This window comes from Rhinolophus sinicus, chromosome 1 (assembly GCF_057876585.1).
Source record: "Rhinolophus sinicus isolate RSI-liver-muscle chromosome 1, RSI-T2T, whole genome shotgun sequence".
Classification (NCBI taxonomy): domain Eukaryota; kingdom Metazoa; phylum Chordata; class Mammalia; order Chiroptera; family Rhinolophidae; genus Rhinolophus; species Rhinolophus sinicus.
Genome location: NC_142501.1, coordinates 105291201 through 105313058, shown reverse-complemented (window position 1 = coordinate 105313058; position 21858 = coordinate 105291201). Strand labels below are relative to the sequence as shown.

At 43.3% G+C, this 21858-nt stretch overlaps 1 protein-coding gene across 1 annotated transcript; it reads right to left on the bottom strand.

Moving 5' to 3' along the window:
* Window positions 1-1197: 1197 nt before the first annotated feature.
* LOC148759159 (optineurin-like) lies at window positions 1198-15815 on the bottom strand. The gene is made up of 4 exons (XM_088800896.1): window positions 15634-15815; window positions 8165-8341; window positions 7278-7481; window positions 1198-3370 (listed from the first exon to the last, which is right to left on the bottom strand). Exons 2-4 carry the CDS (start codon window positions 8328-8330, stop codon window positions 3291-3293), a joined length of 450 nt encoding a protein of 149 aa, XP_088657022.1. The 5' UTR covers window positions 8331-8341; window positions 15634-15815; the 3' UTR covers window positions 1198-3290.
* Window positions 15816-21858: the final 6043 nt, after the last annotated feature.

Sequence of the window (21858 nt, the reverse complement as noted above, 5' to 3'; positions counted from 1 at the left end):
ACTCTCCATAATTTCTTAAGAAGTTGTAGGGAGTTACAAGTAACTCATCTTGAGTAACTTAGGCCTCAGTCAGCTACAAATGTTTTATGGTAATTTGAATTGCTTTCCAAGAAGAATTGATTCCCAAGGTTAAGGAGAAATCACATCTCACACTGTGAATGTTTAATGAGATGATCACTGCATTTTTTTCAACAAAAAAAGTCTTAATTCGATAATGCTGTCTGTAATCTTCTCTTACTTTTTGTTTTTTTGTTTTTTGTTGTTGAGTTGCATGAGTTCCTTGTATATTTTGGATATTAGCCCCTTATCGGAGGCACTGTTTGCAAAAATCTTCTCCCATTCAGTTGGTTGCCTCTTTATTTTGTCGATGGTTTCTTTTGCTGTGCAGCAGCTTTTAAGTTTCATATAGTCCCATTCATTTATTTTAGCTTTTACTTCCCTTGCCTTTGGAGTCAAATTCATAAAATGCTCTGTGAACCCAAGGTCCATAAGTTTAGTGCCAATGTTTTCTTCCATGCAGTTTATTGTTTCAGGTCTGATGCTTAAGTCTTTGATCCATTTTGAATTAATTTTGGTACACGGTGACAGATAGCAGTACAGTTTCATTCTTTTGCACGTGGCTTTCCAATTCTGCCAGCACCATTTATTGAAGAGGCTACCTTTTCTCCATTGCATTTTTGCTTCTTTCTCAAAAATTATCTGTCCATATTTATGTGGTTTTATTTCTGGGTTCTCAATTCTATTCCATTGGTCTACGTGTCTGTTTTTCTGCCAATACCATACTGTTTTGATTATTGTTGCCCTGTAGTACAAGCTGAAGTCATGGATTGTGATACTTCCAGCATTGTTCTTTTTCCTTAAGATTGCTTTGGCTATTCGGGGCCTATTGTGGTTCCAAGCAAATCTGATTAATTTTTTTGTTCTATTTCTTTAAAAAATGCCATTTGGATTTTGATGGGGATTATATTAAATCCGTATATTGATTTGGGTAATATGGCCATTTTAACTATGTTGATTCTCCAATCCATGAACGCAGAATGTCTTTCCATTTCTTTGAGTCTTCTTCAATTTCTTTTAAAAATGTCTTGTAGTTTTCAGCATATAGGTCTTTCACATCCTTGGTTAAGTTTATTCCTAGGTATTTTATTCTTTTTGCTGCAATTGCAAAAGGCATTGTTTTTTGCATTTCTTTTTCTGAGATTTCATTGATAGTATATAGGAATGCAATGGACTTTTGTACGTTGATTTTGTAGCCGGCAGCTTTACCATATTCGTTGATTATTTCTGCATCAATTGATATAATCATATGATTTTTGTCCTTTATTTTGTTTATGTGATGTAGCACATTGATGGATTTGCAGATGTTGAACCATCTTTGTGCCCCTGGGATGAACCCTGCTTGGTTGTGATGGATAATCTTTTTAATGCATTGTTGCATTCAATTTGCTAGAATTTTGTTTTAGGATTTTTGCATCTGTATTCATCAGAGATATTGGTCTGTAGTTTTCTTTTTTGTGTTGTCCTTACCAGGTGTTGGTATCAGGGTAAAGTTGGCCACATAAAATGAGTTAGGGAGTACTGTCTCTTCTTCAATTTTTTGGAAGAGTTTGAGCAGGATTGGTATTAGATCCTCTTTGAAGGTTTGGTAGAACTCACTGGTGAAGCCATCTGGTCCCGGACTTTTGGTTTTGGGAAGGTTTTGGAAGACTGGTTCAATTTCGTTACTGGTGATCGGTCTGTTTAGATTTTCCAGTTCTTCATGGTTCAGCCTAGGAAGGCTATATGTATGTATGTAAGAACTTGTCCATTTCTTCTAGGTTATTGGATTTGGTGGCATACAGTCTTTCATAGTATTCTCGGATGATCCTTTCTATTTGCACCCATGATAACTTCCCCTTTTTCATTTCTGATTTTGTTAATTAGTGTCTTCTCTCTTTTTATCTTAGTGAGTCTAGCATGTGTGTGTGATGACGATGATGGGGATGAAAGACAGTTAAATATTCATCCTTCATAGTGGGAGATCAATAAACTATGTTGAAAACAGGGGGGATATTTTAAGTGGCAATTTAAGCCTGATATGTGGAGGTAAATATGGAAAGAACCAGCTAAATTTGTTGAAAGTGGTTATCTGGGGAAGCAGGAAAAGCAGGTGGGGCGTGGCCCAGGAGCTGCAGTTTTTCTATACAGAGTTGTGGAAAAACCGAATCTTAAACTGTGTGACAGCAAAACTGGTTTTTAAAAAAGAACTTAGTGGTGATAAAAAGTAAAACAAACAATATTGGTATCTTGCAAATTGCCAAACCTAACTGGGGCACAGGCTCAGTTCCTGGCTCAGCAAGTAAGTGGGTTAAGAGCCATTTGGTGCAGGGTTGAAGGAGAGCCTTTGTCATACCACTCACTCATCCACAGTGTTTTGACCTACATTTGAACTACAGCTTATTTTCATTTTCTAGGGCGAATTTTCCAATTCGGGTTGAATTTCCTTGCTGCTTCTCAATTCTCCTGGGTCACACTTCTTACACACTTCCCCTCTCCTTACTGGCTGTCAGTTTAAGTTTGTTTAGAAAACACAAGTTACGTGACATATTAAACTTGACAAACAATGAAAGAAAGACAAATCTACTGTTCCCTCTCCCCACAAACCACCTAATTTTTTCAGAATCAATTTTATACTGTCTACACCCCTATTTCTTGTGATTATTGAAAATGAAGATTAACTTACTTCTTTGAGAAAAACACATGCTGAGTCTTGGGATGTGCTTTCATCATATCTTACATAGTATGTAAATCAAGCCAGGATGTTCCGGTATCAGGGATTTTAGTTCTAGGTTTCAGCCCTACCTTAGTTAGGAGGAACTCGTCAACCTGATACCCACGTAGAAAACATTAGTCTTGGCAACTAATCACTGACTTACCGGTTGTTAAATACTGAGAAGGCCGGTTGTCAGGACATACTGGAAAAAAGAAGGACGATCTCTTTTGTCATAAAAGGTAGTCGATATTTTTCCATTTCAGCAATGATCACCCTTACAAGCATTATGTGATACTTAAGAAATAAGAGCCAATTTATCTTTGCTACACTGAAATTTTCCCACTACTTGGCTCCTCTGTGTTGAAAAGAAATGGTGGTATTTGTATCAACTGTCCAGGTGAGGTTTTGTAATTTGCTTAAAACAAAACCAAAGCCAAAACACTTACAGCCATCCTAATTTCAACAAAGGAGTCTTCAGAGTGCTTTTGAGTTCAGCTTGAGTTGTAATTCAGACACAATGCCCAGCAGATCTGCCTTTTCAGCTTGAAGGCACGCCACCTGGGTCTTTAGCTGTTCTACTTCCTGTTCTGCTACTGCCTTGGGGTCCCCAGTGGGGTCCTGGAAATGACGAGGAACAAAGCAAATTAACTAATCAAACTAAGAACCTGGCTTTCAAACTCAAGTGCTCCACACCCACTGGGAAGGCAGTTTTTCAACATCTTTGTCACCTATGCTTTATAACAGAATATTCCAGCTTGTCCTTGGCAATTTATTTTGACATAACATTTTCATATCATTTTACTGTATTCAAATAATAGCAAATTAAAATCACCTCATGAAAGAAAGGCTTCCTCAGCATGCTGGAATAATCTGATATTATGAAAATAACCAACCAGACCTTGGCAATGGTAGACTTGCAAATTTTAGTCCAGAATATCAGAAAATAAGGATAAAATGCTGCCAAAATTCAACCTCTTGCTTTTTTACTTTACTCCACAAGTGCACACCCACCCCCTCGCTCCCCATACCTGTCATGTCCACTTAGAAGCCAAAGCATCAAGGACATCACTTGGCACAGTAACAGCAAAACACAATGAAAGGTCCAAAATTCTCCCAGGTATATAGTCTGGATACTATAATACTCTGGGTTGGTGCTTTAAGATGCTAAACTTAAGTCTGGTGAGAAATAAGCAAACTAAAAGTTCAGAGGCTGGTATGAAAGCTCAAAAAAAATTAAATTTCAGGCTCTATAAACATTAATATTTCACCAATACATCAAGTACGTGTTGTGTTCAGCCAGATGCAATCACTGCATACGACAAAGTCGGAAGAAAGACCCTGTTTAGAGGCAAGGTTTTACTTGGGAGCAGGGAGAACAGACTCGACTCCACACTCAGCTAATCAGTGTACGTGCTGCCATGAGCACATTCACTTAATGTCTTGGCCTCAGTTTACTTGAGTTAGAAAGAAAGACATGGCACACAGGGTCTCTGGTCTCTTCCAGCTCTGACCTTCTCGGCCTCTCTGATTTCCTCCTCAGGAAACCTTCACTACTCTTGAGGGCATGGCACCACCAGAAATATGTACACTTGAGATTGTCAGAGGAGGCAACACATCAGAAAACTGACATGCACCGCACACATACCCCTCTCTGTGACAGCTTTCCTAAGGGATGGTAACCAGGCCCAAAGGTTCGCAGTGGAACCAAAAAGTATCAGAAGGGCATGTGCCTGGAACATAAACCAGCTCGTCCATGAAATGTTAAAAACTGATGGACGGGTATTAGCTTGCAGCAGGGAGGTGCCCCTCCTACCATCGAGATCATGCTCTTCCTTCATTTGCAGCATTTCCTTGCTGGGAAACTAGCACAGGACTTTGAGCAAAGCAACTCCTTGTGAAACGGAAGAGTCAGGTCTGCAAGGAAAGATTAAGAGCCTGTGCCATCTCTCTTAGTAATGACTCACACCAAAGAAACGTACATGTAAAGGAAGGACAACATACAAGGAAAGGTACCACTGAGCCTGGAACCAGGAAGCAGACAGATGAAGGCAAGACTACATAGGATCATTAGGAATCTTCACATTTACCCACCTGATCTGTCAGAGAACATTTTATGGAATGGATTTTTTAAAACTACCTTGGCAGGAAGGTAGGAAATAGAGTTTTATTTTTTTTAAAAAGGAAGAGGCTTAGAGCTTTATTTGACTTTTCTGTCTCCTTATAAAAGAATGTTCCTGGAATGAAGTTTTAAACAAGTGTCTGAGGACCAGGGCTATAAGGCCGTGACACTAGAACCTCCGACTGTCAGGTTAATTTTCTTTTTCACAATTCTGAGCATCTCTTAAATGCCTTTGAGAAAATATGAATCTATTTGTTTGGCCATAGACACCTTGTACTCTAACACTTTAAATGTCTCTCTATTTTACCCCCGAGAGTCTGTTCACTGACTTCCTGGACTAGAACTCCCATGGTTTATTTTCTAGGATCTCAGCCCCAATTCCACCATTTGTCACACTGTCCTCACTTTTAGTCACTTACCATTGACTTTGTGAAACACAGCAACTTCTCTGTCTTTCTCTGTATTTAGATAATATCTCCATCCTACTGTCCTAGCAACGTGCCCAGTTGATATCCCATTCTATAATCCAAGAAGAAAAGCCTGTCTAATGACCTTCGCCTAGCAGTCTGCAATTAAAATTTAAAAACTACTCTGTAGAGACATTATATAAAGTATAATTCAGTGAAATCAAACAGAACCATTAATGCCTCTGCCTCACCCTGAGGATAGGAAGGCAGATCTCTAGAGGAAATTTCCAACTCTCTTCCCTGTGTAGGACAAAACACTTGAGAAGCCCTGATGCTGAGGGGGGATTCCCCCCTGTGGGAACAGTGGCAAACATGGGCCAGCATGAGTGAGACAAGTCCCAGGCCTTGAGAGATTTACTAAGTGAGGAAGATGACCGCCTAACCTCAAAACCACCTAAAAACCACCTCAAGGGAGGCAAGGGGTCAGCCCGGGAGGCACAGTTTGGGGGGGAGAAGGCTGATGACCAAGGGTATTAAAGAGCCCCAAGTATCTCATTGTCGCAAATACCCAAGTCTTGTGTCCCAAGGACTCGTTTCTGAGTCCTGCTTGTAGCTCACTTCGACAGATCGCCTACACTGACACAAGCTGTCCACAGTTTCAACTTCTGATCTCAACTTCTTCCAATGCTGGGCTCTGTAAGAAAACCTCCAGGCAGACAGTCTCAAACTGCTTCTGGAAGCTTCCTTTTTGGCTTCAATGTGCTAGGTCCCAGCCGGCTGAAGCCAACTGTCAGTTCACCTCCCAAAAGCCAAGGGAGGAAAACCATATAAGACATTTTCTTCCAGAGAATAGAAAATTACTCATATGTCCCAGGTGTAATCATTTCTTCAGAGTATTACACCTCAAAAACATTCAGACAATGAGCGATTTCCCCCCAAACGTGACTTAATGCTCTTCCAACTGGAAGACACGTTGAAGCATCAGATGTGGTAAGCCTTATCCACAGTGAAACATTTCCAACACTAACATGAATGTATTAAAGCTCAATGTTTCCATTGTCTCACGAGCACGAGTTGATGAGTAGATCACTGATACCAACTGATACTTTTCTAAACAACTTTTCATTCTTTAGATTATTCTATACCATCCCCTTTTCATTACTTTCTTTCCATTTTATTTCTCTGTTCACATTCTTTACCCATTCAAGGAATTAGAGATCATCAAAGTTCAAGGTAAAGTCTCAAGAAAGATCACTGATATCTGGAGTTACGTCCTCCCTGAATCAACCCAGTGCTCTGTCCTCCAAAGAGTTAAGATCCAGGTTTGGAAGAAAATGAACAGCAGTTGTGTCCATGTAAACAAATAATACCCAGTGAGCGCGAGCAACCAGGCAGAGGCTGCACATCTGCTCTGCTTTGTTTTTCACTAACATCTTTGATACCCACTCTTGGCTGTGAGCGTATTTCCCAGGTTCTTTGGGTCAGTGAAAACACGGCAACCCTGTATAATCTTCTATCACAAGATGACATTTCTTAAACCATCTTTCAGAAGTAAATGTACAATGAAAAGTGATGAATCTATCTTAGACAGAGAGGAAGGACAAGGTCAACAAGTAACACTTCTGAGTAACAGATTTCTTAAAATGCAATTTTATATCACAGACACACACTAAAAACACACTTGGATGGTTCTAGGTAGAGGTCCTTCTGCACTGTCTGTAATGAATACAAAATGTTAGTTTATAACTGCAACATTCTTTTGACTATAATCAATACGGTCAAAGCTTTACAAATTTCTTTCCCCCAACAGTGATTATTCATGGCCCTTAAAACTGCAACCAATCTTCTCAGCAAGAACACTTCTTTCAAGGTAATGCAAAACATCTGTCTAACCTGAACCATGAAAGGCTTTGATCTAGAAGTCCAGACAAATAAGGTTCTACAAATAAGATACTACAAATATTAGTAAAATAAAATCACAGCCAATCAGTCTGCTCACCTGGAATGACATTTCTGTTTTCCCCTTTTAGTTTTCCAAGTTCTTCCTTCAATTTTTCATTTTCATGACTCAAGGCCATTAGGCGTTCTTTGGCTTCTTTGCTCTGGATCTCAAATAACAGGCGTTCTTCTTTCCGTTTCTCTGTCCAGGCTGAAAGCTCCTCAAATCGTCCTTTCATAGCTTGGTTATTTAGCTTCATGGCTTCTGTATGGGGTTCAGAGTGAGGGTGTCACACACCAGGGGACTGAACCTGACTTCATGAATCTCACTGCCCCTCAGACCCCTTCACCAGGAGGCTCTGGATCTAAAGATGCCATGTTGGGCCTGGGCCTAAGGGTCAGCCAGAAGAAGACTGTAGCAAGATGAGGGGCTTTTGTTTTCAGACAGGACCAGCGGGTCTAAGGGTATTTCTAGTCCTCATAAGACTCAAGACAATAAAATTGATTTGGGTACCTCCATATAGCACAAGTACCTGTGTATAACTACAAAGACTAACCAGATTCAAACACAGGTCCTGCCAAAAGCCATGGCTTGAGATATTAGAATGCTTCCTCTTAACAAAGTAATGATATTTAGGACTAACTCTACAATAATAGCAGCCTTCTTTCGTTCTGTTTCCTTTCTTTCGTTCTGTTTCCTTTCAAATTAGCTAAATGTCATTATGCCATTTCCCTGAGACACATAAAATACTTTTTATTCTTACCTTCACCCAAAAGTAAACAATGAAAGCAGCTTTAGCCTTACTGAAAGCTTAATTCTGTGCTCTTTCTGCTCCTTGGGAACCAGACAGAGAGCAGGGAGTTCACCAACAAGCCTTATTACAAAGGGTATTATATTCAGGAAGGTCCAGGGTGAATGGAGAAACACGGGGGCCAGGTGTTGCTTACCTTTCAGCTGATGGTTCTCCATCAGCAGCTTCTTCATTTGCCGCAGCAGCTCCTCTGGGGTGAATGTGTCCAGGTTTGGGTGAGCCAGATTGGGGGGTCCATTTCCTGTGGTTTCGTTGGGGCTGTCCCCCTTTTCAGTTAGGCAGTTAAGCTGTTGGTGGGACATGGCAACAGATCCTATGGAAAAGTTACAAACAGAAAATATAGCTGTCCGTCCTCTGCAAGGGCTCCCCATGAATCCCCCCAAATCCATTAGCAATTGCTAATATGTATTCCAAAAGTTGCCTACTTTCCCTCCCATCATATTTTGAATATTTTTTGACTCTTTTAAACAAAGGCTATCCTAGCTCAGTGTGTATGTGTGTGCACTTGGATGCCTGTGCATATGGGTGTGTAAAGGGGTACAGTGAGGAGCTGGGAAATGGAGGAGGAAAAAAAGGGCAAAAGGGCACGGCATCATGATGATCAGGAATCTTAGCAAGAGTCATTCAAGAGGATTTCCATATATATATATATATATATATATATATATATATATATATATATATATGTATGTATGTAAATATATGTATATCTGTGGATATGGGCAAAGCATCAATAAGCTGATTTTCCCATGCACATCATTCCATTCGAGTCTCCATATTGTGGGTGAATTGCATGGTATGTTAAGTATATTTCAATAAGCTGTTAACCTCCATATTTTATTTCTTGTATTTTTGGCTAAGAAGAAAGGGAGAACTAACACATTTCAGATACTCACTATGTCCCGAATCACTGCATCAGACACGTCAGTTTCTAATCCTCACGGAAACTCAATTATATTTATTTTACAGGTGACAGAGCTGAGTTCACTGAGGTTTTATAGCTCTTCCAAGGTCACTTAAGAGGCACAACCAAGTAGCAAGGATGACTCCAAACCCAGACCTATAGGACCATAAAGGGATGACTGAATATTTAGGCTTCAATATTGGATCATTTTGCAAAGCACACTAAAAAGACTAAGAAATCTCGCCTAGTTATTGCATGTTCTGAGACTGTTTTAAGCATACCATTAACCTCTAGCGGGGGCAAAGCCGACGTCAATAAGAGACAAGTGTATCCCCACTCCACCTCTGTGGGGCCTATCACCTGGGCAAACAGAACTCTCTTCTCATGACTGGCTACATGCTACAGGCAAACATTTTCTTTTACACATTTCATGAAGAAGATGATAAGCCTTTTCACGAAACCCTGCAGTCAGTGAAGACGAGGAGAGAGAAGTCCACTCTCTGATGTCTCACTGCATCATCACGACTAAGAGTGCTCTCCCAGTGCCCATACAAGAAAAGGCAACCAAACACACTAATGCAGGGCGGTACTTCCACCCGATCCAACAGGAGGCGGCACCTGGGCTCTCTGGGGGTCCCCTGGAACCAGGAGACCGGCGACCTGCCTTTGGTCTAAAGGTACTTGTAGGAAATCAGAGATGGAGCTACTACTGATGGGACAGCAGGCCCCCAACAGTGTCACCTGTGTGACGTCTCCCTAGGGCAGCTAGCACAAGGAAAGGCATTCTCATGAGATTCTTTAATGAAGATGGCAATGTTGGGAAGTGAAAAAACACTGATAAAGTACAATATTCAAGTGTGAGCCGTTGAAGTCACCAATGTGCCCCATATCCCAATTCGTTTAGCAAAGAGGATACTGCTGACGTGTGCTCTCTGATAGTATCAGGGGACGAGAACGAACTGCTTTTGTTTTCCACAATAAAATAATCTGGATTATTTTGCATAAAATAATTTGGACAAAAATAATTTGAATAAAGCCAGTTTCTGGCTTTCTGTAAAATTCAGTTTTATACAGAATGATGTTGGTGCTAACATTTCATAAAATGGGTTTTTACTTAGTATCGGTGTTCCCATCAATTTTGCAGAGGAATACTAAAATTCTAGGTAATAGACCGAAAGATAAAATCCTTGTAACGTGTATCATTTACTTGTCCACATTAAATTTCCTCAGGTATTCAGTGATTACACTACACTTCGAAAAAGTAAATGGAAATATTTTACAGATTTTTTGAAAAAGTACCTAAGCAGGTATCCACAAATGTGTTTCGTTCCATTTTATTATATGCACACATTTCTCCTTAATAGTTTTTCCAAGAGAGGGGAAAGAGAAGGAAAGGAGAGGGGAGGAGAGAGGGAGGAAAGAAAACCACCCAGATATTTTTCCTCTTTGACTATCCTTTATGCCTCTACCAAGTCTTCAGACACACCACAAAGAAGTTAAACAGGTTCTAATTATTACATTGGTGCTTCTCACTTTTCCATGTTGCCCAGATTTTATAAGGACACCAGGAAAAAAATAGGGTTATACTAAGGAAGACATAGAATAAACACTGGGTGCCAATAACCAGATGTGTGACCTCCAGATGTCACCTGACCTCTTGTGATGGTTAGCAAATGTGACTTATGTAGCAAATGGTCATTACAGTACTTTTCAGCTCAAAAAGTGTTCTTAAGCTTCTAATAAGGTCACAGTCCAACCCATACCATTCAACACATGCACCCTAACAGCCTCAGGGCCATGCCACCCTCTCACACTAATAATACACATGCCTATCCTAGTTATAGTAAAGCCTTTGCTATTCAGCACTGTTAGGAAAACTTATTTGGTAATGCAGATGTCACAGTAAATAAACAGTTAGCCTGTATGCTGAATATAAGTATGTAAATACCAAAATGATAAGCATGTCAATTAGTACCAAAATATTACTAACAGCAATTTAACTGACTTGTGGTGACTCAAAGAGAACTTTATGATTTTAGAATATTTCAAGGGGCCTCATTATGAATTATCACAGTACAGTGCATATGTGAAAAGTCTCTTGCTAGAATGCCACTTAGAAGAAGCTGAGTACTTACCCTGTTTTTGACAACACCTAGAGCTACTTTCAATGAAACAGAGATGTATTATACATCCTTGAACGCATCTTCAAAGGTTATGGAAATTGGCACTAAGCCATTTATTCCAAGGTTCTACCTGATTCCAGATTTTTCCATAAAAGTCCAACTAATGTGGACCTGAAATGTGTCATTTACAAGCAAAGGTGATATTTAACTACAGAATGCTGAATTAATTTAACACGGGATTTGTCAAGATTTCCCTGATGAGGAAGAAAGAGAGCTACATAGAAGGTCCAAAGATCAAAAGCAAAATCTCGGGGATTTTATTCCCAGATCCACTATTTGAATTCCCGATTATATATTTTTATCATTCTTAACTCCAGAATGATAAATTCTGGAATTGCTTAACTACTTGTAGTTACAGCAATGGCTTGACTTTGTAGGCATGAGCTTAAATCTCATCCCTGAGTTGGGCTTTAAAATGATCCAGTCCAACTCCTTATTCTGGCTCTGGCGGCCCAAGATGGCGGATCAGACATTTAACCCTGGTCTTGAACAAAAGAAAAATAAGACAAAATAAGTCTTGTCTGGCTTTTGCGGCAGATGGTCATATAGACCAGGCGTAAATGACATCAATGACAGAAACTATGAGCAATGACCTTAGCAGGCAACTGCCCATTATATTACAGGATGGTTCTGATTGTCAGAAAGTCATTTTGTATTGAACTTAAATCTGCCTTATACTGACTTCCACCCACTAGACATTGGACCAGTGGGAATACCGTTGTTTCCCCAAAAATAAAACCTGGCCGGGCAATCAACTCTAATGCATCTTGCGGAGCAAAAATTAATATAAGACCCGGTCTGATTTTACTATAAGACCCAGTCTTATCTAACATAATACCTGTCTTATATTAATTTTTGCTCCACAAGACGCTTTAGAGCTAATTGTCCAGCTAGGTCTTATTTTCGGGGAAGCACAATAATACAGAATAAGTCTAACCCTACACTGTTGTGGTTGATTCTCCAAATTTGCTGATTAAGTATTCATAGGTTCAATCCCCATGTGAATGAAGAAATTTTAAACAGTGAAAACCTATTTGGTGATCGGAGACAAAAGCTGGTTATTGGCAAATTCCGGTTTGGGTTCACAAGGAAGCTGAGTCACATTCTGTCACATCCAGCGCAACAGGGGCAGTGAGGGTGCGAGAAGGGGCGGTTTGGGTTAAGTTTTTAAGAAAGAAACAAACAGAGACTTAATGCAGTTAAATCTCTCTGAAGGCCAGGGGTCTCTCAGTCTCAGAGGACTGGAGCCCAGAATAAGGCCTACTGGGGGTTTTTATTGAATAGGTATACAAAAACAAGAGAAACCAACCTTGTTTCTTACACAGTCTCTGAAACTCACACATCATAACAGAAAAACATTTATCTCAATCACCCATTGTCAGTCAACAGCTGAAGCACAAGGTCCCACAATGTCCTAATTAAGGTATGTACCCTTTGTCAGTCAACAGCTGAAGCACAAGGTCCCACAATGTCCTAATTAAGGTTATTTTGTAACAGTGCCCTTGAGCTAAGTGGAGAGAACTGATCTTTATTGTTTTTGTAACTTCTCTCACAAACAGGTGCCAGGGAAAAGCCAGAGCCGGCAACAGCTTTTCCCAGGCAGGGGGAAGGGGAGGCAAGGCCCCTTCCCATATTTTTCTAAGGCAGCTCATTGGGGGTCCCCACTCGGTTCCGCCTGGCTTAGGTTGTATCTCCTGTGAGATATCTTAGCCATCTTTGGCTGCAAACCTTCTTTTGGGGACCAGACAGAGAGACCTAAGGTGTAAACTTGAGGATGGAACAAAGTCCCAGAAAGGCACAGTCTCACAGACTCTTCTTTCCTTAAGGAAAGACACGGGGGGACAGTTGGCTAGGCTGTTGTGTGACTACAACATTCCAAGACTGCATCAACTAAACCCATCCCCATCCTGGGGAAATAACTCTAACTACGTATCCTTCTAGGGGGATAAAAACAACGCTCATCTTTTATGCCAGAAATGGTATTCTGATTTTGTAATTGGCTAATATACGGAAAATGGAAATAGATTTCACCTCATCATCCAGGCAGAAACCTGGGAGTTGTGTTTGATTCTTCCCATTTCCTCTTCCTCTAAGTCTAATGGGTCACTAATGGGTCACCAAAGGCTGTCACTTCCGCCCCCTCTCCATCCTCGCCAGCTTAGGTCAGACCCTTCTTGTATTGTCTGGACTATAGATATCAACGTTGCACTCTACAGAGTACAGGATTTCTGCCTATTTTGTCCACAGCACCTAGGACATTACCTGGTATATTTGGGGGTCCAACAAATACTTGCTGAATGAAATTTCATAGCCTCCTACACAGTCTGACTCTCAGATCGTTCCCTCTCAGCCCACTGTTTTTTTTCCCCAACATGAGCTCATCTGGCTGCTTAAAACCCTTCCCATACAAGACAGAGGTCCAGCTCCTTCCTGAGAGACAAATAGGGCCTTTCAGGATCTGTCACTTAGTCACCAATATCATCTCCTGTCGCCATGCCACTCACACCCAGAGGACATTACAGAGCTCACAGTTCCCTGCACTCTTGCTTCTACGCCCTTGTATCTGTGTTTTACCCTGTGCTTCAAATGAATGGCCCCCTTTTGCCCTGACAAACAGCCACTGGACAGTTCAATGTCCAGCTCAAGGAGATGTCCCGTTCTTTCCTCTGTGTACCCAATAGCGCGTTCCACCTGTGTTCCACCTCCCTGGCCCTTTTCTGCAAAGTGTTCACCCCATGCCCGTCCATCTTCCTGTCCAACTTAGGCCATGGTCTCTATTTCATTCTTCCCAGATAATGGCACACAGCAGGCCCTCAGGAAATGTTTGTTGAAATGATATGAAAATATAGTTTAACAAGGTATTTTAAAGTCTAACACTAATGAAACACTTCCTGCTGTGTAGGTGACAAACCCACACGCTAGTATTATGAGTTTTACTACAGTTCTACGGCATTCACTTCCAGATTCTTAAATTCAACTTTTAAAACTTACCTTGAAAATTAGTACTGTTTTTTATATTACTATTAGGTTGGTGCAAAAGTAATTGAGGTTTTTGCATTCATTTTTAACCTTTTAAACCACAATTACTTTTGCACCAACTTAATGCAAAGGTATCTGGACATCATTTCATAACATATATTCTGTTATTCAATCCTCATGCACATCAAAGTGAAAACAATGAAAACTTGTAATATATTTTTTTCTGCATGAAATAGATGTTAATTTCAAAAAGACAAAGTTTACTTTTTTCCTTTTCCTTTGTATTTACTGTTCCATAGATTCCAAAGAACATATCACACAGTTCAAGTATCTAGAAAACTCACAAGAAGCAGGGCTCGGAGATCTACTTAAAGGGGGGGCTTCCACAGTAAGGTAATAAATACAATGACCAGTTCCTTTCAACAATAAGTTTCCTTTGGTTTTTGGAGGGTTTATTTGGATTCCATAGCATAAGACGCAACCTGAGGTCAATTACAAAAAGACACTACTTTTATAATGCTGTTCACAGTATCTAAAGAACTACTGAAACCGTCCCAGTAGAAAAGCGGACCGTTCATCCCAAAGACTCTAATCATTGTCTCCTCTCTCCAGGGTAGTCCATTCCAGGGCGGTCCCTGGCCCGGCCTCCTCAGGGTCTCCCAGCTGACTACAGACTGGGCAGGGCCTGAGGGTTAGCCTGGCCCCTAGACAAAGAGCAAGGGGGGTTTGCCGTTCACATTGCCACTTGCTGAACCAGATCTCAGGCTTTCCATGTCCTACCACCACCTTACGGGCCTACAGCTTTGGTTTTCCTTAAATATGTCTGTGGCACACATTTCCGTACAACAGTTTTCCTGGTGGAGGAGGCAGACGAACCTGGTTTCATTTTCTCTGTTCCATGTTTATTGTCTCCAGCTTACACATCTCCAACAGTAAAAGCAATTCCTCAGCCTCATGAAACATTCACATTCTCTGTCTAAATACAAGTATAAAAGTATGTATATACACATTTACACACACACACACACACACACACGTACTAGACACAACGGTTTATGAAGATTCCTTTCAGGTGGCTGTTCAGTATCCCACCACCTGAGAGAAGTCATTTGTTCTCCAGTGTTCCTGGGCCGTTTCCTAAAGCTCGAGTAGTTTCAGTTTTTCACGTCTCCCAAAGGTGTACCCTGAACCACTTCCCTTGTAATGAGGCACTAGCTGCACAGTGATTCCCAACCCGCGGGAGGGTATCACTTTAAACCACGTTTGCGACCTACAGAGGAAAGTCACCTGCCGCCAGCCAGGCCGGTGCAGAGGGGGGAAGGGCGCTCAGGGATGGCCGCCCTCGCGGCCCTTTCCCACCAGGTGAGGATCCCCAGGGAACTGGAAACCCTCCCACAGGAGGGGACGCCCCACCCCTCGCCACCCACTCCCCTACTGGCTCAGGATGGCAGGGAAGGGGTCTGCGGGAACAGCTTCCAGGGTAGATAGAGAAGGAGCCACCGCCTCGCCCAACCCCTACCCGCCCCCGGCCCGGATCACCCCGCGCGCGCGCTCCCGCCTTTTCCCGGTCACTGCTTCCTCGGCATCGTGCCCGCCGGGGGAGGCTCGGTACCCGGATGCAAACGCGGACCAGAGGACACGCGGGAGGGCGGCGGCGGGGACTCGGGGAGCCTCGGGCTGACTTGCCGCCTTGCGACCCCGCCCAGCGACGCTCAGCTGACTGCCGTATGGGCTTCCCCGCCGCGGCGGGGAATGTCCCGAGCCCCGCCCCGACAGGCCCCGCGCCCCGACAGGCCCCGCCCCGACAGGCCCCGCCCCGACAGGCCCCGCCCCGACAGGCCCCGCCCCCGACAGGCCCCGCCCCCGACAGGCCCCGCCCCGACAGGCCGCCCCGCCCCCGACAGGCCCCGCCCTCCGAAGGCTCCAGCCCACCGAGGGCCCTGCCCCAAGTGTCCTTCCGCCCCTCTTCCCTGTGCCGACTCCCGCTGGCTCTAGGCGCCGACCGGGATAATGAGGATTGCGCCAAGGTGTCAGTGTGATAACCGTGACGAACGGCGTTCATCAAAATAAATTATTAATTAAACCATGTGTGCGGAGTCGTTCTTCCCCGCGGGGGTCCCTATATAAAGCCATATCCACAGGGGGTCGCTGCACCCCGTGGAAAGAGGAGGATGGTCCCAAGCATCCTTGGAACTAGGCGTCGATCTCTATTAAAAGCCTTACATCTGGATGTAGGTAACTGAGCACGCGTGGCTTTCCACCTGATTTTACGCTTAAAATAGACCTTTAATTCTAAACAGAAAGGCTGCGGGATGCTTTTTCCGCTTTTGTTACCAGGGAACAAAACACCTGGTTTTGTTCCTGGATGTGTCAGCTGCCCCAGGCAGGGGGATTACTGCATTGACCTGGATTGTACCTGGGAAGCAGGGGTATTGCTCTACTGGACCAGAGGAGGGAAGATGCTTCCGGATTTGTCAGAATTAAAAGGAAGGAAACAAGACGAGGAAGGAGGGAGAACCGCGCGAGTTTGCAGTCTAAGCACGGTGAGCAGGAACGAGCACACCTGACGCAGAAGTCATCTGATCTCAGCGGTCGGAGCACCAGGCAGGCAATGGGACCCTCGAGCAAGACTGGAAAACAGCAATTAGGGCGGGGTTGCAGGTGGTCTGGAAGAGTGTCTGGGAGCCGGTTTGCGCTGAAGACCAAGAAGGACGTCATACCTGGCAGCCTTGATTTTGGAATGAAGGAGCTGACGCTGCTGAAATCAGTGGGAATAAGCAGCGTGTGGATGAGCATCCACGCTGCTCACTGATGAGATGGAAATGAGCCGCAGGCACGGGGATGCGGGGGAATCCTAATACAAGTGGCAAGAGGCATATGCTCCCTTTCCTGGCATCCTGGAAAGATCCCGCAGGATTCTGCTTCGCTATCTAGACCGCCTGCTCCGGGCCGGCTCCTCCTGCCTGGCCCTTCACACCACCCTGAGGTTAACCCCCGGGAGCAGAGCAGGGGCAGCTAGCGAGTTAGTAACTGCCCCCAGACTCACTTCCAGAGCGCCCCTCCTGGGCCTGGTAGGCGTGCCTGGGCTGAGTCACACTCCACTGGGCTTTCTTCTATTTTAAACCATAGTAAGGTAAGATGAACTGAGTATGAGAGAAGCTGGGGAGGGGGTAGGGGATAGGGGGTGGGACTGGAGGAAGCTCATATGCAATGCTGCCCATGCTACAGAGTGGGAAGGTTGGGGATGAGTTTCTGGTACAGAAAGTGGTCAAGGGAATTTTCTCTCCACCTCCTTGCTCCCAGCAGGAAGGGCCTCTGAGGCATTGAGCACCTCCACCACTTCTTACTATGCAGCTATGTGACCTTGGACAAATTACACGCTGGTGCTGTGCCTCATTCGCTCTCTGTAAAATGGGGGCAGGACTACGGATCCCTAATAACAAAAAGTTCCGAGAACCAAACCCTTTCTTAATTCACTTAAAGACAAAACCTGGCCTAAACTGATGTAAATAAAGCCTTTTACAGGCTTTAGACCACTTGTGATTATTTGTTTCCCTGAAGGCACATTGACTAGTTTGTATGAGAAGTGCTTCAGATCCTCTTGGGGAGTTATGTTATATAAATTCCAGGCATGTGTTACCTTGCTAACATCCAAACAATTCTGAATTCTGAATCAGAGCTTGCTGCAAAGGCTTGAAATCTACAGCACCTACTGCCTCGTGTCCTGGTGAGGATTAAAGGAAGAATGCATGTAAAATGCTCAGAACAATGCCTGGTGCAGTGTTAATTGTATTATTAGATTGCTAGTGTTAGAGCCGGCTTTGTTTCTCAGCCTGACTAGTCCAGGCGGTACCTCATTCCTCTGTCACACTTCCAGGAGTAGATGGACTCTAAGTGCCCCTAAGAAAACTGAAACTGTACCTTGCTTTTAGCTGTTCGCTGATGTGGTTTTGTGGTAGGGTATTTAGGGAGGTACTCCTTCGTTTATGTAAATGATCTCTGTGCTCCTCCCCACCCCCTAGCTCCTTCTGTTTGAAGAAGGCAGCTAATCCCTGTGTTTCCTACTTCAAGGGCATTTGCACCATCCTTTTGAGAGAGCTCATTCTCACTAAACACCTTATATATCCCAGGTGTCATGGTGGGGAAAGGGGAGATAGGCTGGATGGGGTAGGGGGCTTTTCAGCAGTTGGAGAGAAGAATGACTACTCTAGAGTGGAAGGGGTGGGGATTGGTGGTCTCCTGAGCCCCTGCCGCACCAGGCAAGCTCTTGGTGTCACACAGCTGTGTGATGCATCTATTAGATCTAGAGAACCTGGCCCCACAGTTTTGGCAGATTCTGGAGTCCACACTTGTCACTGGAAATAATAGAGCAGCCTGCCTTCTCCTTAGAAGAACCCTTGTGTTGGGTAATGAGGGTATCAGCAGCAAGATTAATGGGCTGAAGAACAAGTGGTCCTGATTCCAATGGTACTGAAGGCCCTTCTAGATTTTTGCAAGACCCTAGAGAAGGAGAACCTCCACTCCAGGCCGCAGTGATGCCTGACAGTGGATCTCCCTACATCCCTACTGGCACGGGCTGAGTGGAAAGTAAAGCTATGTAATATTTTTATGTACATCTGAGCTAGTAAACTAATATTCATACTTGGGACACCAGATCCAAAAGATCTACCTAGACCATGATTGTATATATATAGATATGAAATGTCTGGAAAAGGGAAACAGAGACAGAAAGCAGACCTGGGCTTGGCTGGTGCTGGGAGTAGCTTTGACTGCAAACAAGCTCGAGGGTATTTTTGGGGTGATGAAAATATTCTAAAACTGGATTGTAATGACTGCACAACTATTAGTGTAATTAAAATCACTGAGTTTACAGTTATAATGGATGAATTTTGTGGCATGTAAATTATCCTTCAGTCGAGTTGCAGAAAAACACCAAAAAGAACATTAGAGCCTGAGGTAAATAATCATATTGTCCCAGAAAGGATATGTCCCTTCTCCTGTTGGGCCAACATCTACTCAGTAGCTGAGCTGGTCTGGGCTTCCTTTGAGCTTTAGATTCAGTTCACCATTGACTCCAAATATTCTGAGGATGGGTTCCTCGAAAAGTTCAACAGAATTACCACATGACCCAGCAATCCCACTTCTAGACATACACCTGAATGAATTGGAAAGAGGGACTCAGACTGATTTCCTCTTACTCATATGCAGCATCTGCCTGTACAGTCTGAGGAGTGAGGTGTGTAATCGAGGCCTCCATCAGAAAGAGGCTCTGGGAGTAGACTCTCAACTGCCGCCAATTTGCAGCAGATTCAGCCAAGTATCTTGAATTCCAGGGAAAATGGCGCTGCTTTATGAAATGCCAGAGTGTGTGTGTGTATGTGTGTGTGTGGGTGGGGGGGGTCCTTGTTCCTCTCCTTCATCCTATGTCCCTAAATCATGAAACAATAAACTCATTGGGAAGGAGTTGGGTATTTATCCTTTAGGGGATTGTTGGTCCTCTGTGAATATTAAATAGGAATACCATAGTAATAATACTACTTATTAATGGCTTCCTACTCCTTTCCCATTGCGTATACAGAGAAGCTGTCTTAGTGCCTGCCATCTTTGCTATCAAATCAAGGCAGAACATGGAGTTAACATTAAATCTTTGATTCCCTGTTTTGCTGTAAAACTGTTGAGTTCTTGGAGCAAAATTTTCTGTTAAAGTCTTAATTAGCCAGAGCCAGTGATTTGGAAAAATAATCATGATATCACAATGCTTTGTCATGGTCTGAAAAGTATTGTCATTATCTTCTATGTATGTTTGAGGAGTGAGAAATAGTCTCAGTACTTCATTTTCTGCATAAGTTCTTGCTTCTGATTAAATAATTCACCTGTCAGTGTTGACACACATGTGATTTGTCTGTTTTCCATCTCATTTATTTTTTCCACAATGAGACATCTCTCTTCTCAGAAGTCCCTGGTGGAGTGGGGGACACAGGCCTGGGTGTCAGGCTACCTGGGCCCAGCCTGAGACGCAGGAAGGGGCAGAGTACCCTGGGACTTACCTCTCTATCAGTGAGGTAAAGAGGCCAGGACAGGTGAACTCTTAGCTTCCGTCTAGCTCTAAAAAAAACGTGAATTCCTTTTGGTTCATTGTATTTGGTGTCCTATGTCACCAAATTAACTTAATTTCAGTTTAGGCTTTTTGTTTGTATTAGTCAGGGTTGTTCAGAGAAACAGAACTACCATGTTTCCCCGAAAATAAGACCTAGCCGGTCAATCAGCGATAATGCGTCTCTTGGAGTAAAAATTAATATAAGATCCAGTCTTATGTTAGATAAGACCTGGTCTTATAGTATAGTAAAATAAGACCGGGTCTTATATTAATTTTTGCTCCAAAAGATGCATTAGAGCTTATTGTCTGGATAGGTCTTATTTTCGGGGAAACACGGTAATAGAATGTAATATATTCATTTTCTGGGACAGATATCTACACCGTGTAAGCATGTCTGACTTTATATGAGGTAGAAACCCTAAGAATGTTAGGATGGGTGGTTGATAATTAGAGGATTGGGTGTTTGAATACTAAAGAAATGCCACTTTTTTTTTTAAAGATTTTATTGGGGAAGGGGAACAGAACTTTATTGGGGAACACTGTGTACTTCCAGACCTTTTTTTTTTTTTTTCCCAAGTAAAGTTGTTGTCCTTTTTCAGTCTTAGTTGTGAGGGCACAGCTCAGCTGCAGGTCCAGTTGCCGTTTTTCTAGTTGCAGGGGGCACAGCCCACCATCCTTTGCAGGAGTCGAACCGGCAACCTTGTGGTTCAGAGGACGCATTCCAACCAACTGAGCCATCCGGGAGCTCAGTGGCAGCTCAGCTCAATGTGCCGTGTTCAATCTTAGTTGCAGGGGGCGGAGCCCACCATCCCTTGTGGGACTCCAGGGATTGAACTGGCAACCTTGTGGCTGAAAGCCCACTGGCCCATGTGGGAATCGAACCGGCAGCCTTCGGAGTTAGGAGCATGGAGCTCTATCCACCTGAGCCACCGTGCCGGCCCCGAAATGTCACTTTTTATACCTCAAGATGGTGAAATGGGACACATCACTTACAGGTACTTACCGTTGAATTATTTTATTGACCCTCTCTGCTGCATTTGACACCTGTGATCACATGCTCTGTGCTTTCCCCGCTGCTCCGAATGCCCCATCTGAGAGCTCGCTCACAGCTGAAATCTTTGTGTTCCTGACACTCCCCCTCAGCACCCTTTAATGCTTAATGCTTCTATGCTCTCCTTCCCCACCCTGGACAATCTCACTGACCCTCATGGCCTTCGCATACCCTCCTCCAAGCTTCAGACGTCTGCAATCAATTGCTTGCTGGCATCTCAAAATCAACATGTTACAACCGCGAAATTCATTATCTTGGCCAAACTGTCTTGTCCTCGCTATTCTCCATCGCAACTCACGTCATTGACATTCACCCATTTGTATACATTAGAAATTTGGAGGCACCTCTGACTCTTCCCCCATAGTGAATTAATCATCAAGGCTTGCCCCTTGTTACTTCTTAACTTTTCTGGAATCTATTAGCATCTCTACCTCCATCAGTGATGTGCTGGTAAATGGTTAACCACCTGCTCTGGAGGGATGCCTTGCTTTACAGCAATTATTAATTTCTGTAGAGCAAATATTCCTACTGTGGATGATTTCAAGCTATCCAAGGTTTCACAGTCTCTCCCCCAAATTCCTGGAGACTTAATTGTCTTCTGTGAGATGATAAAAGC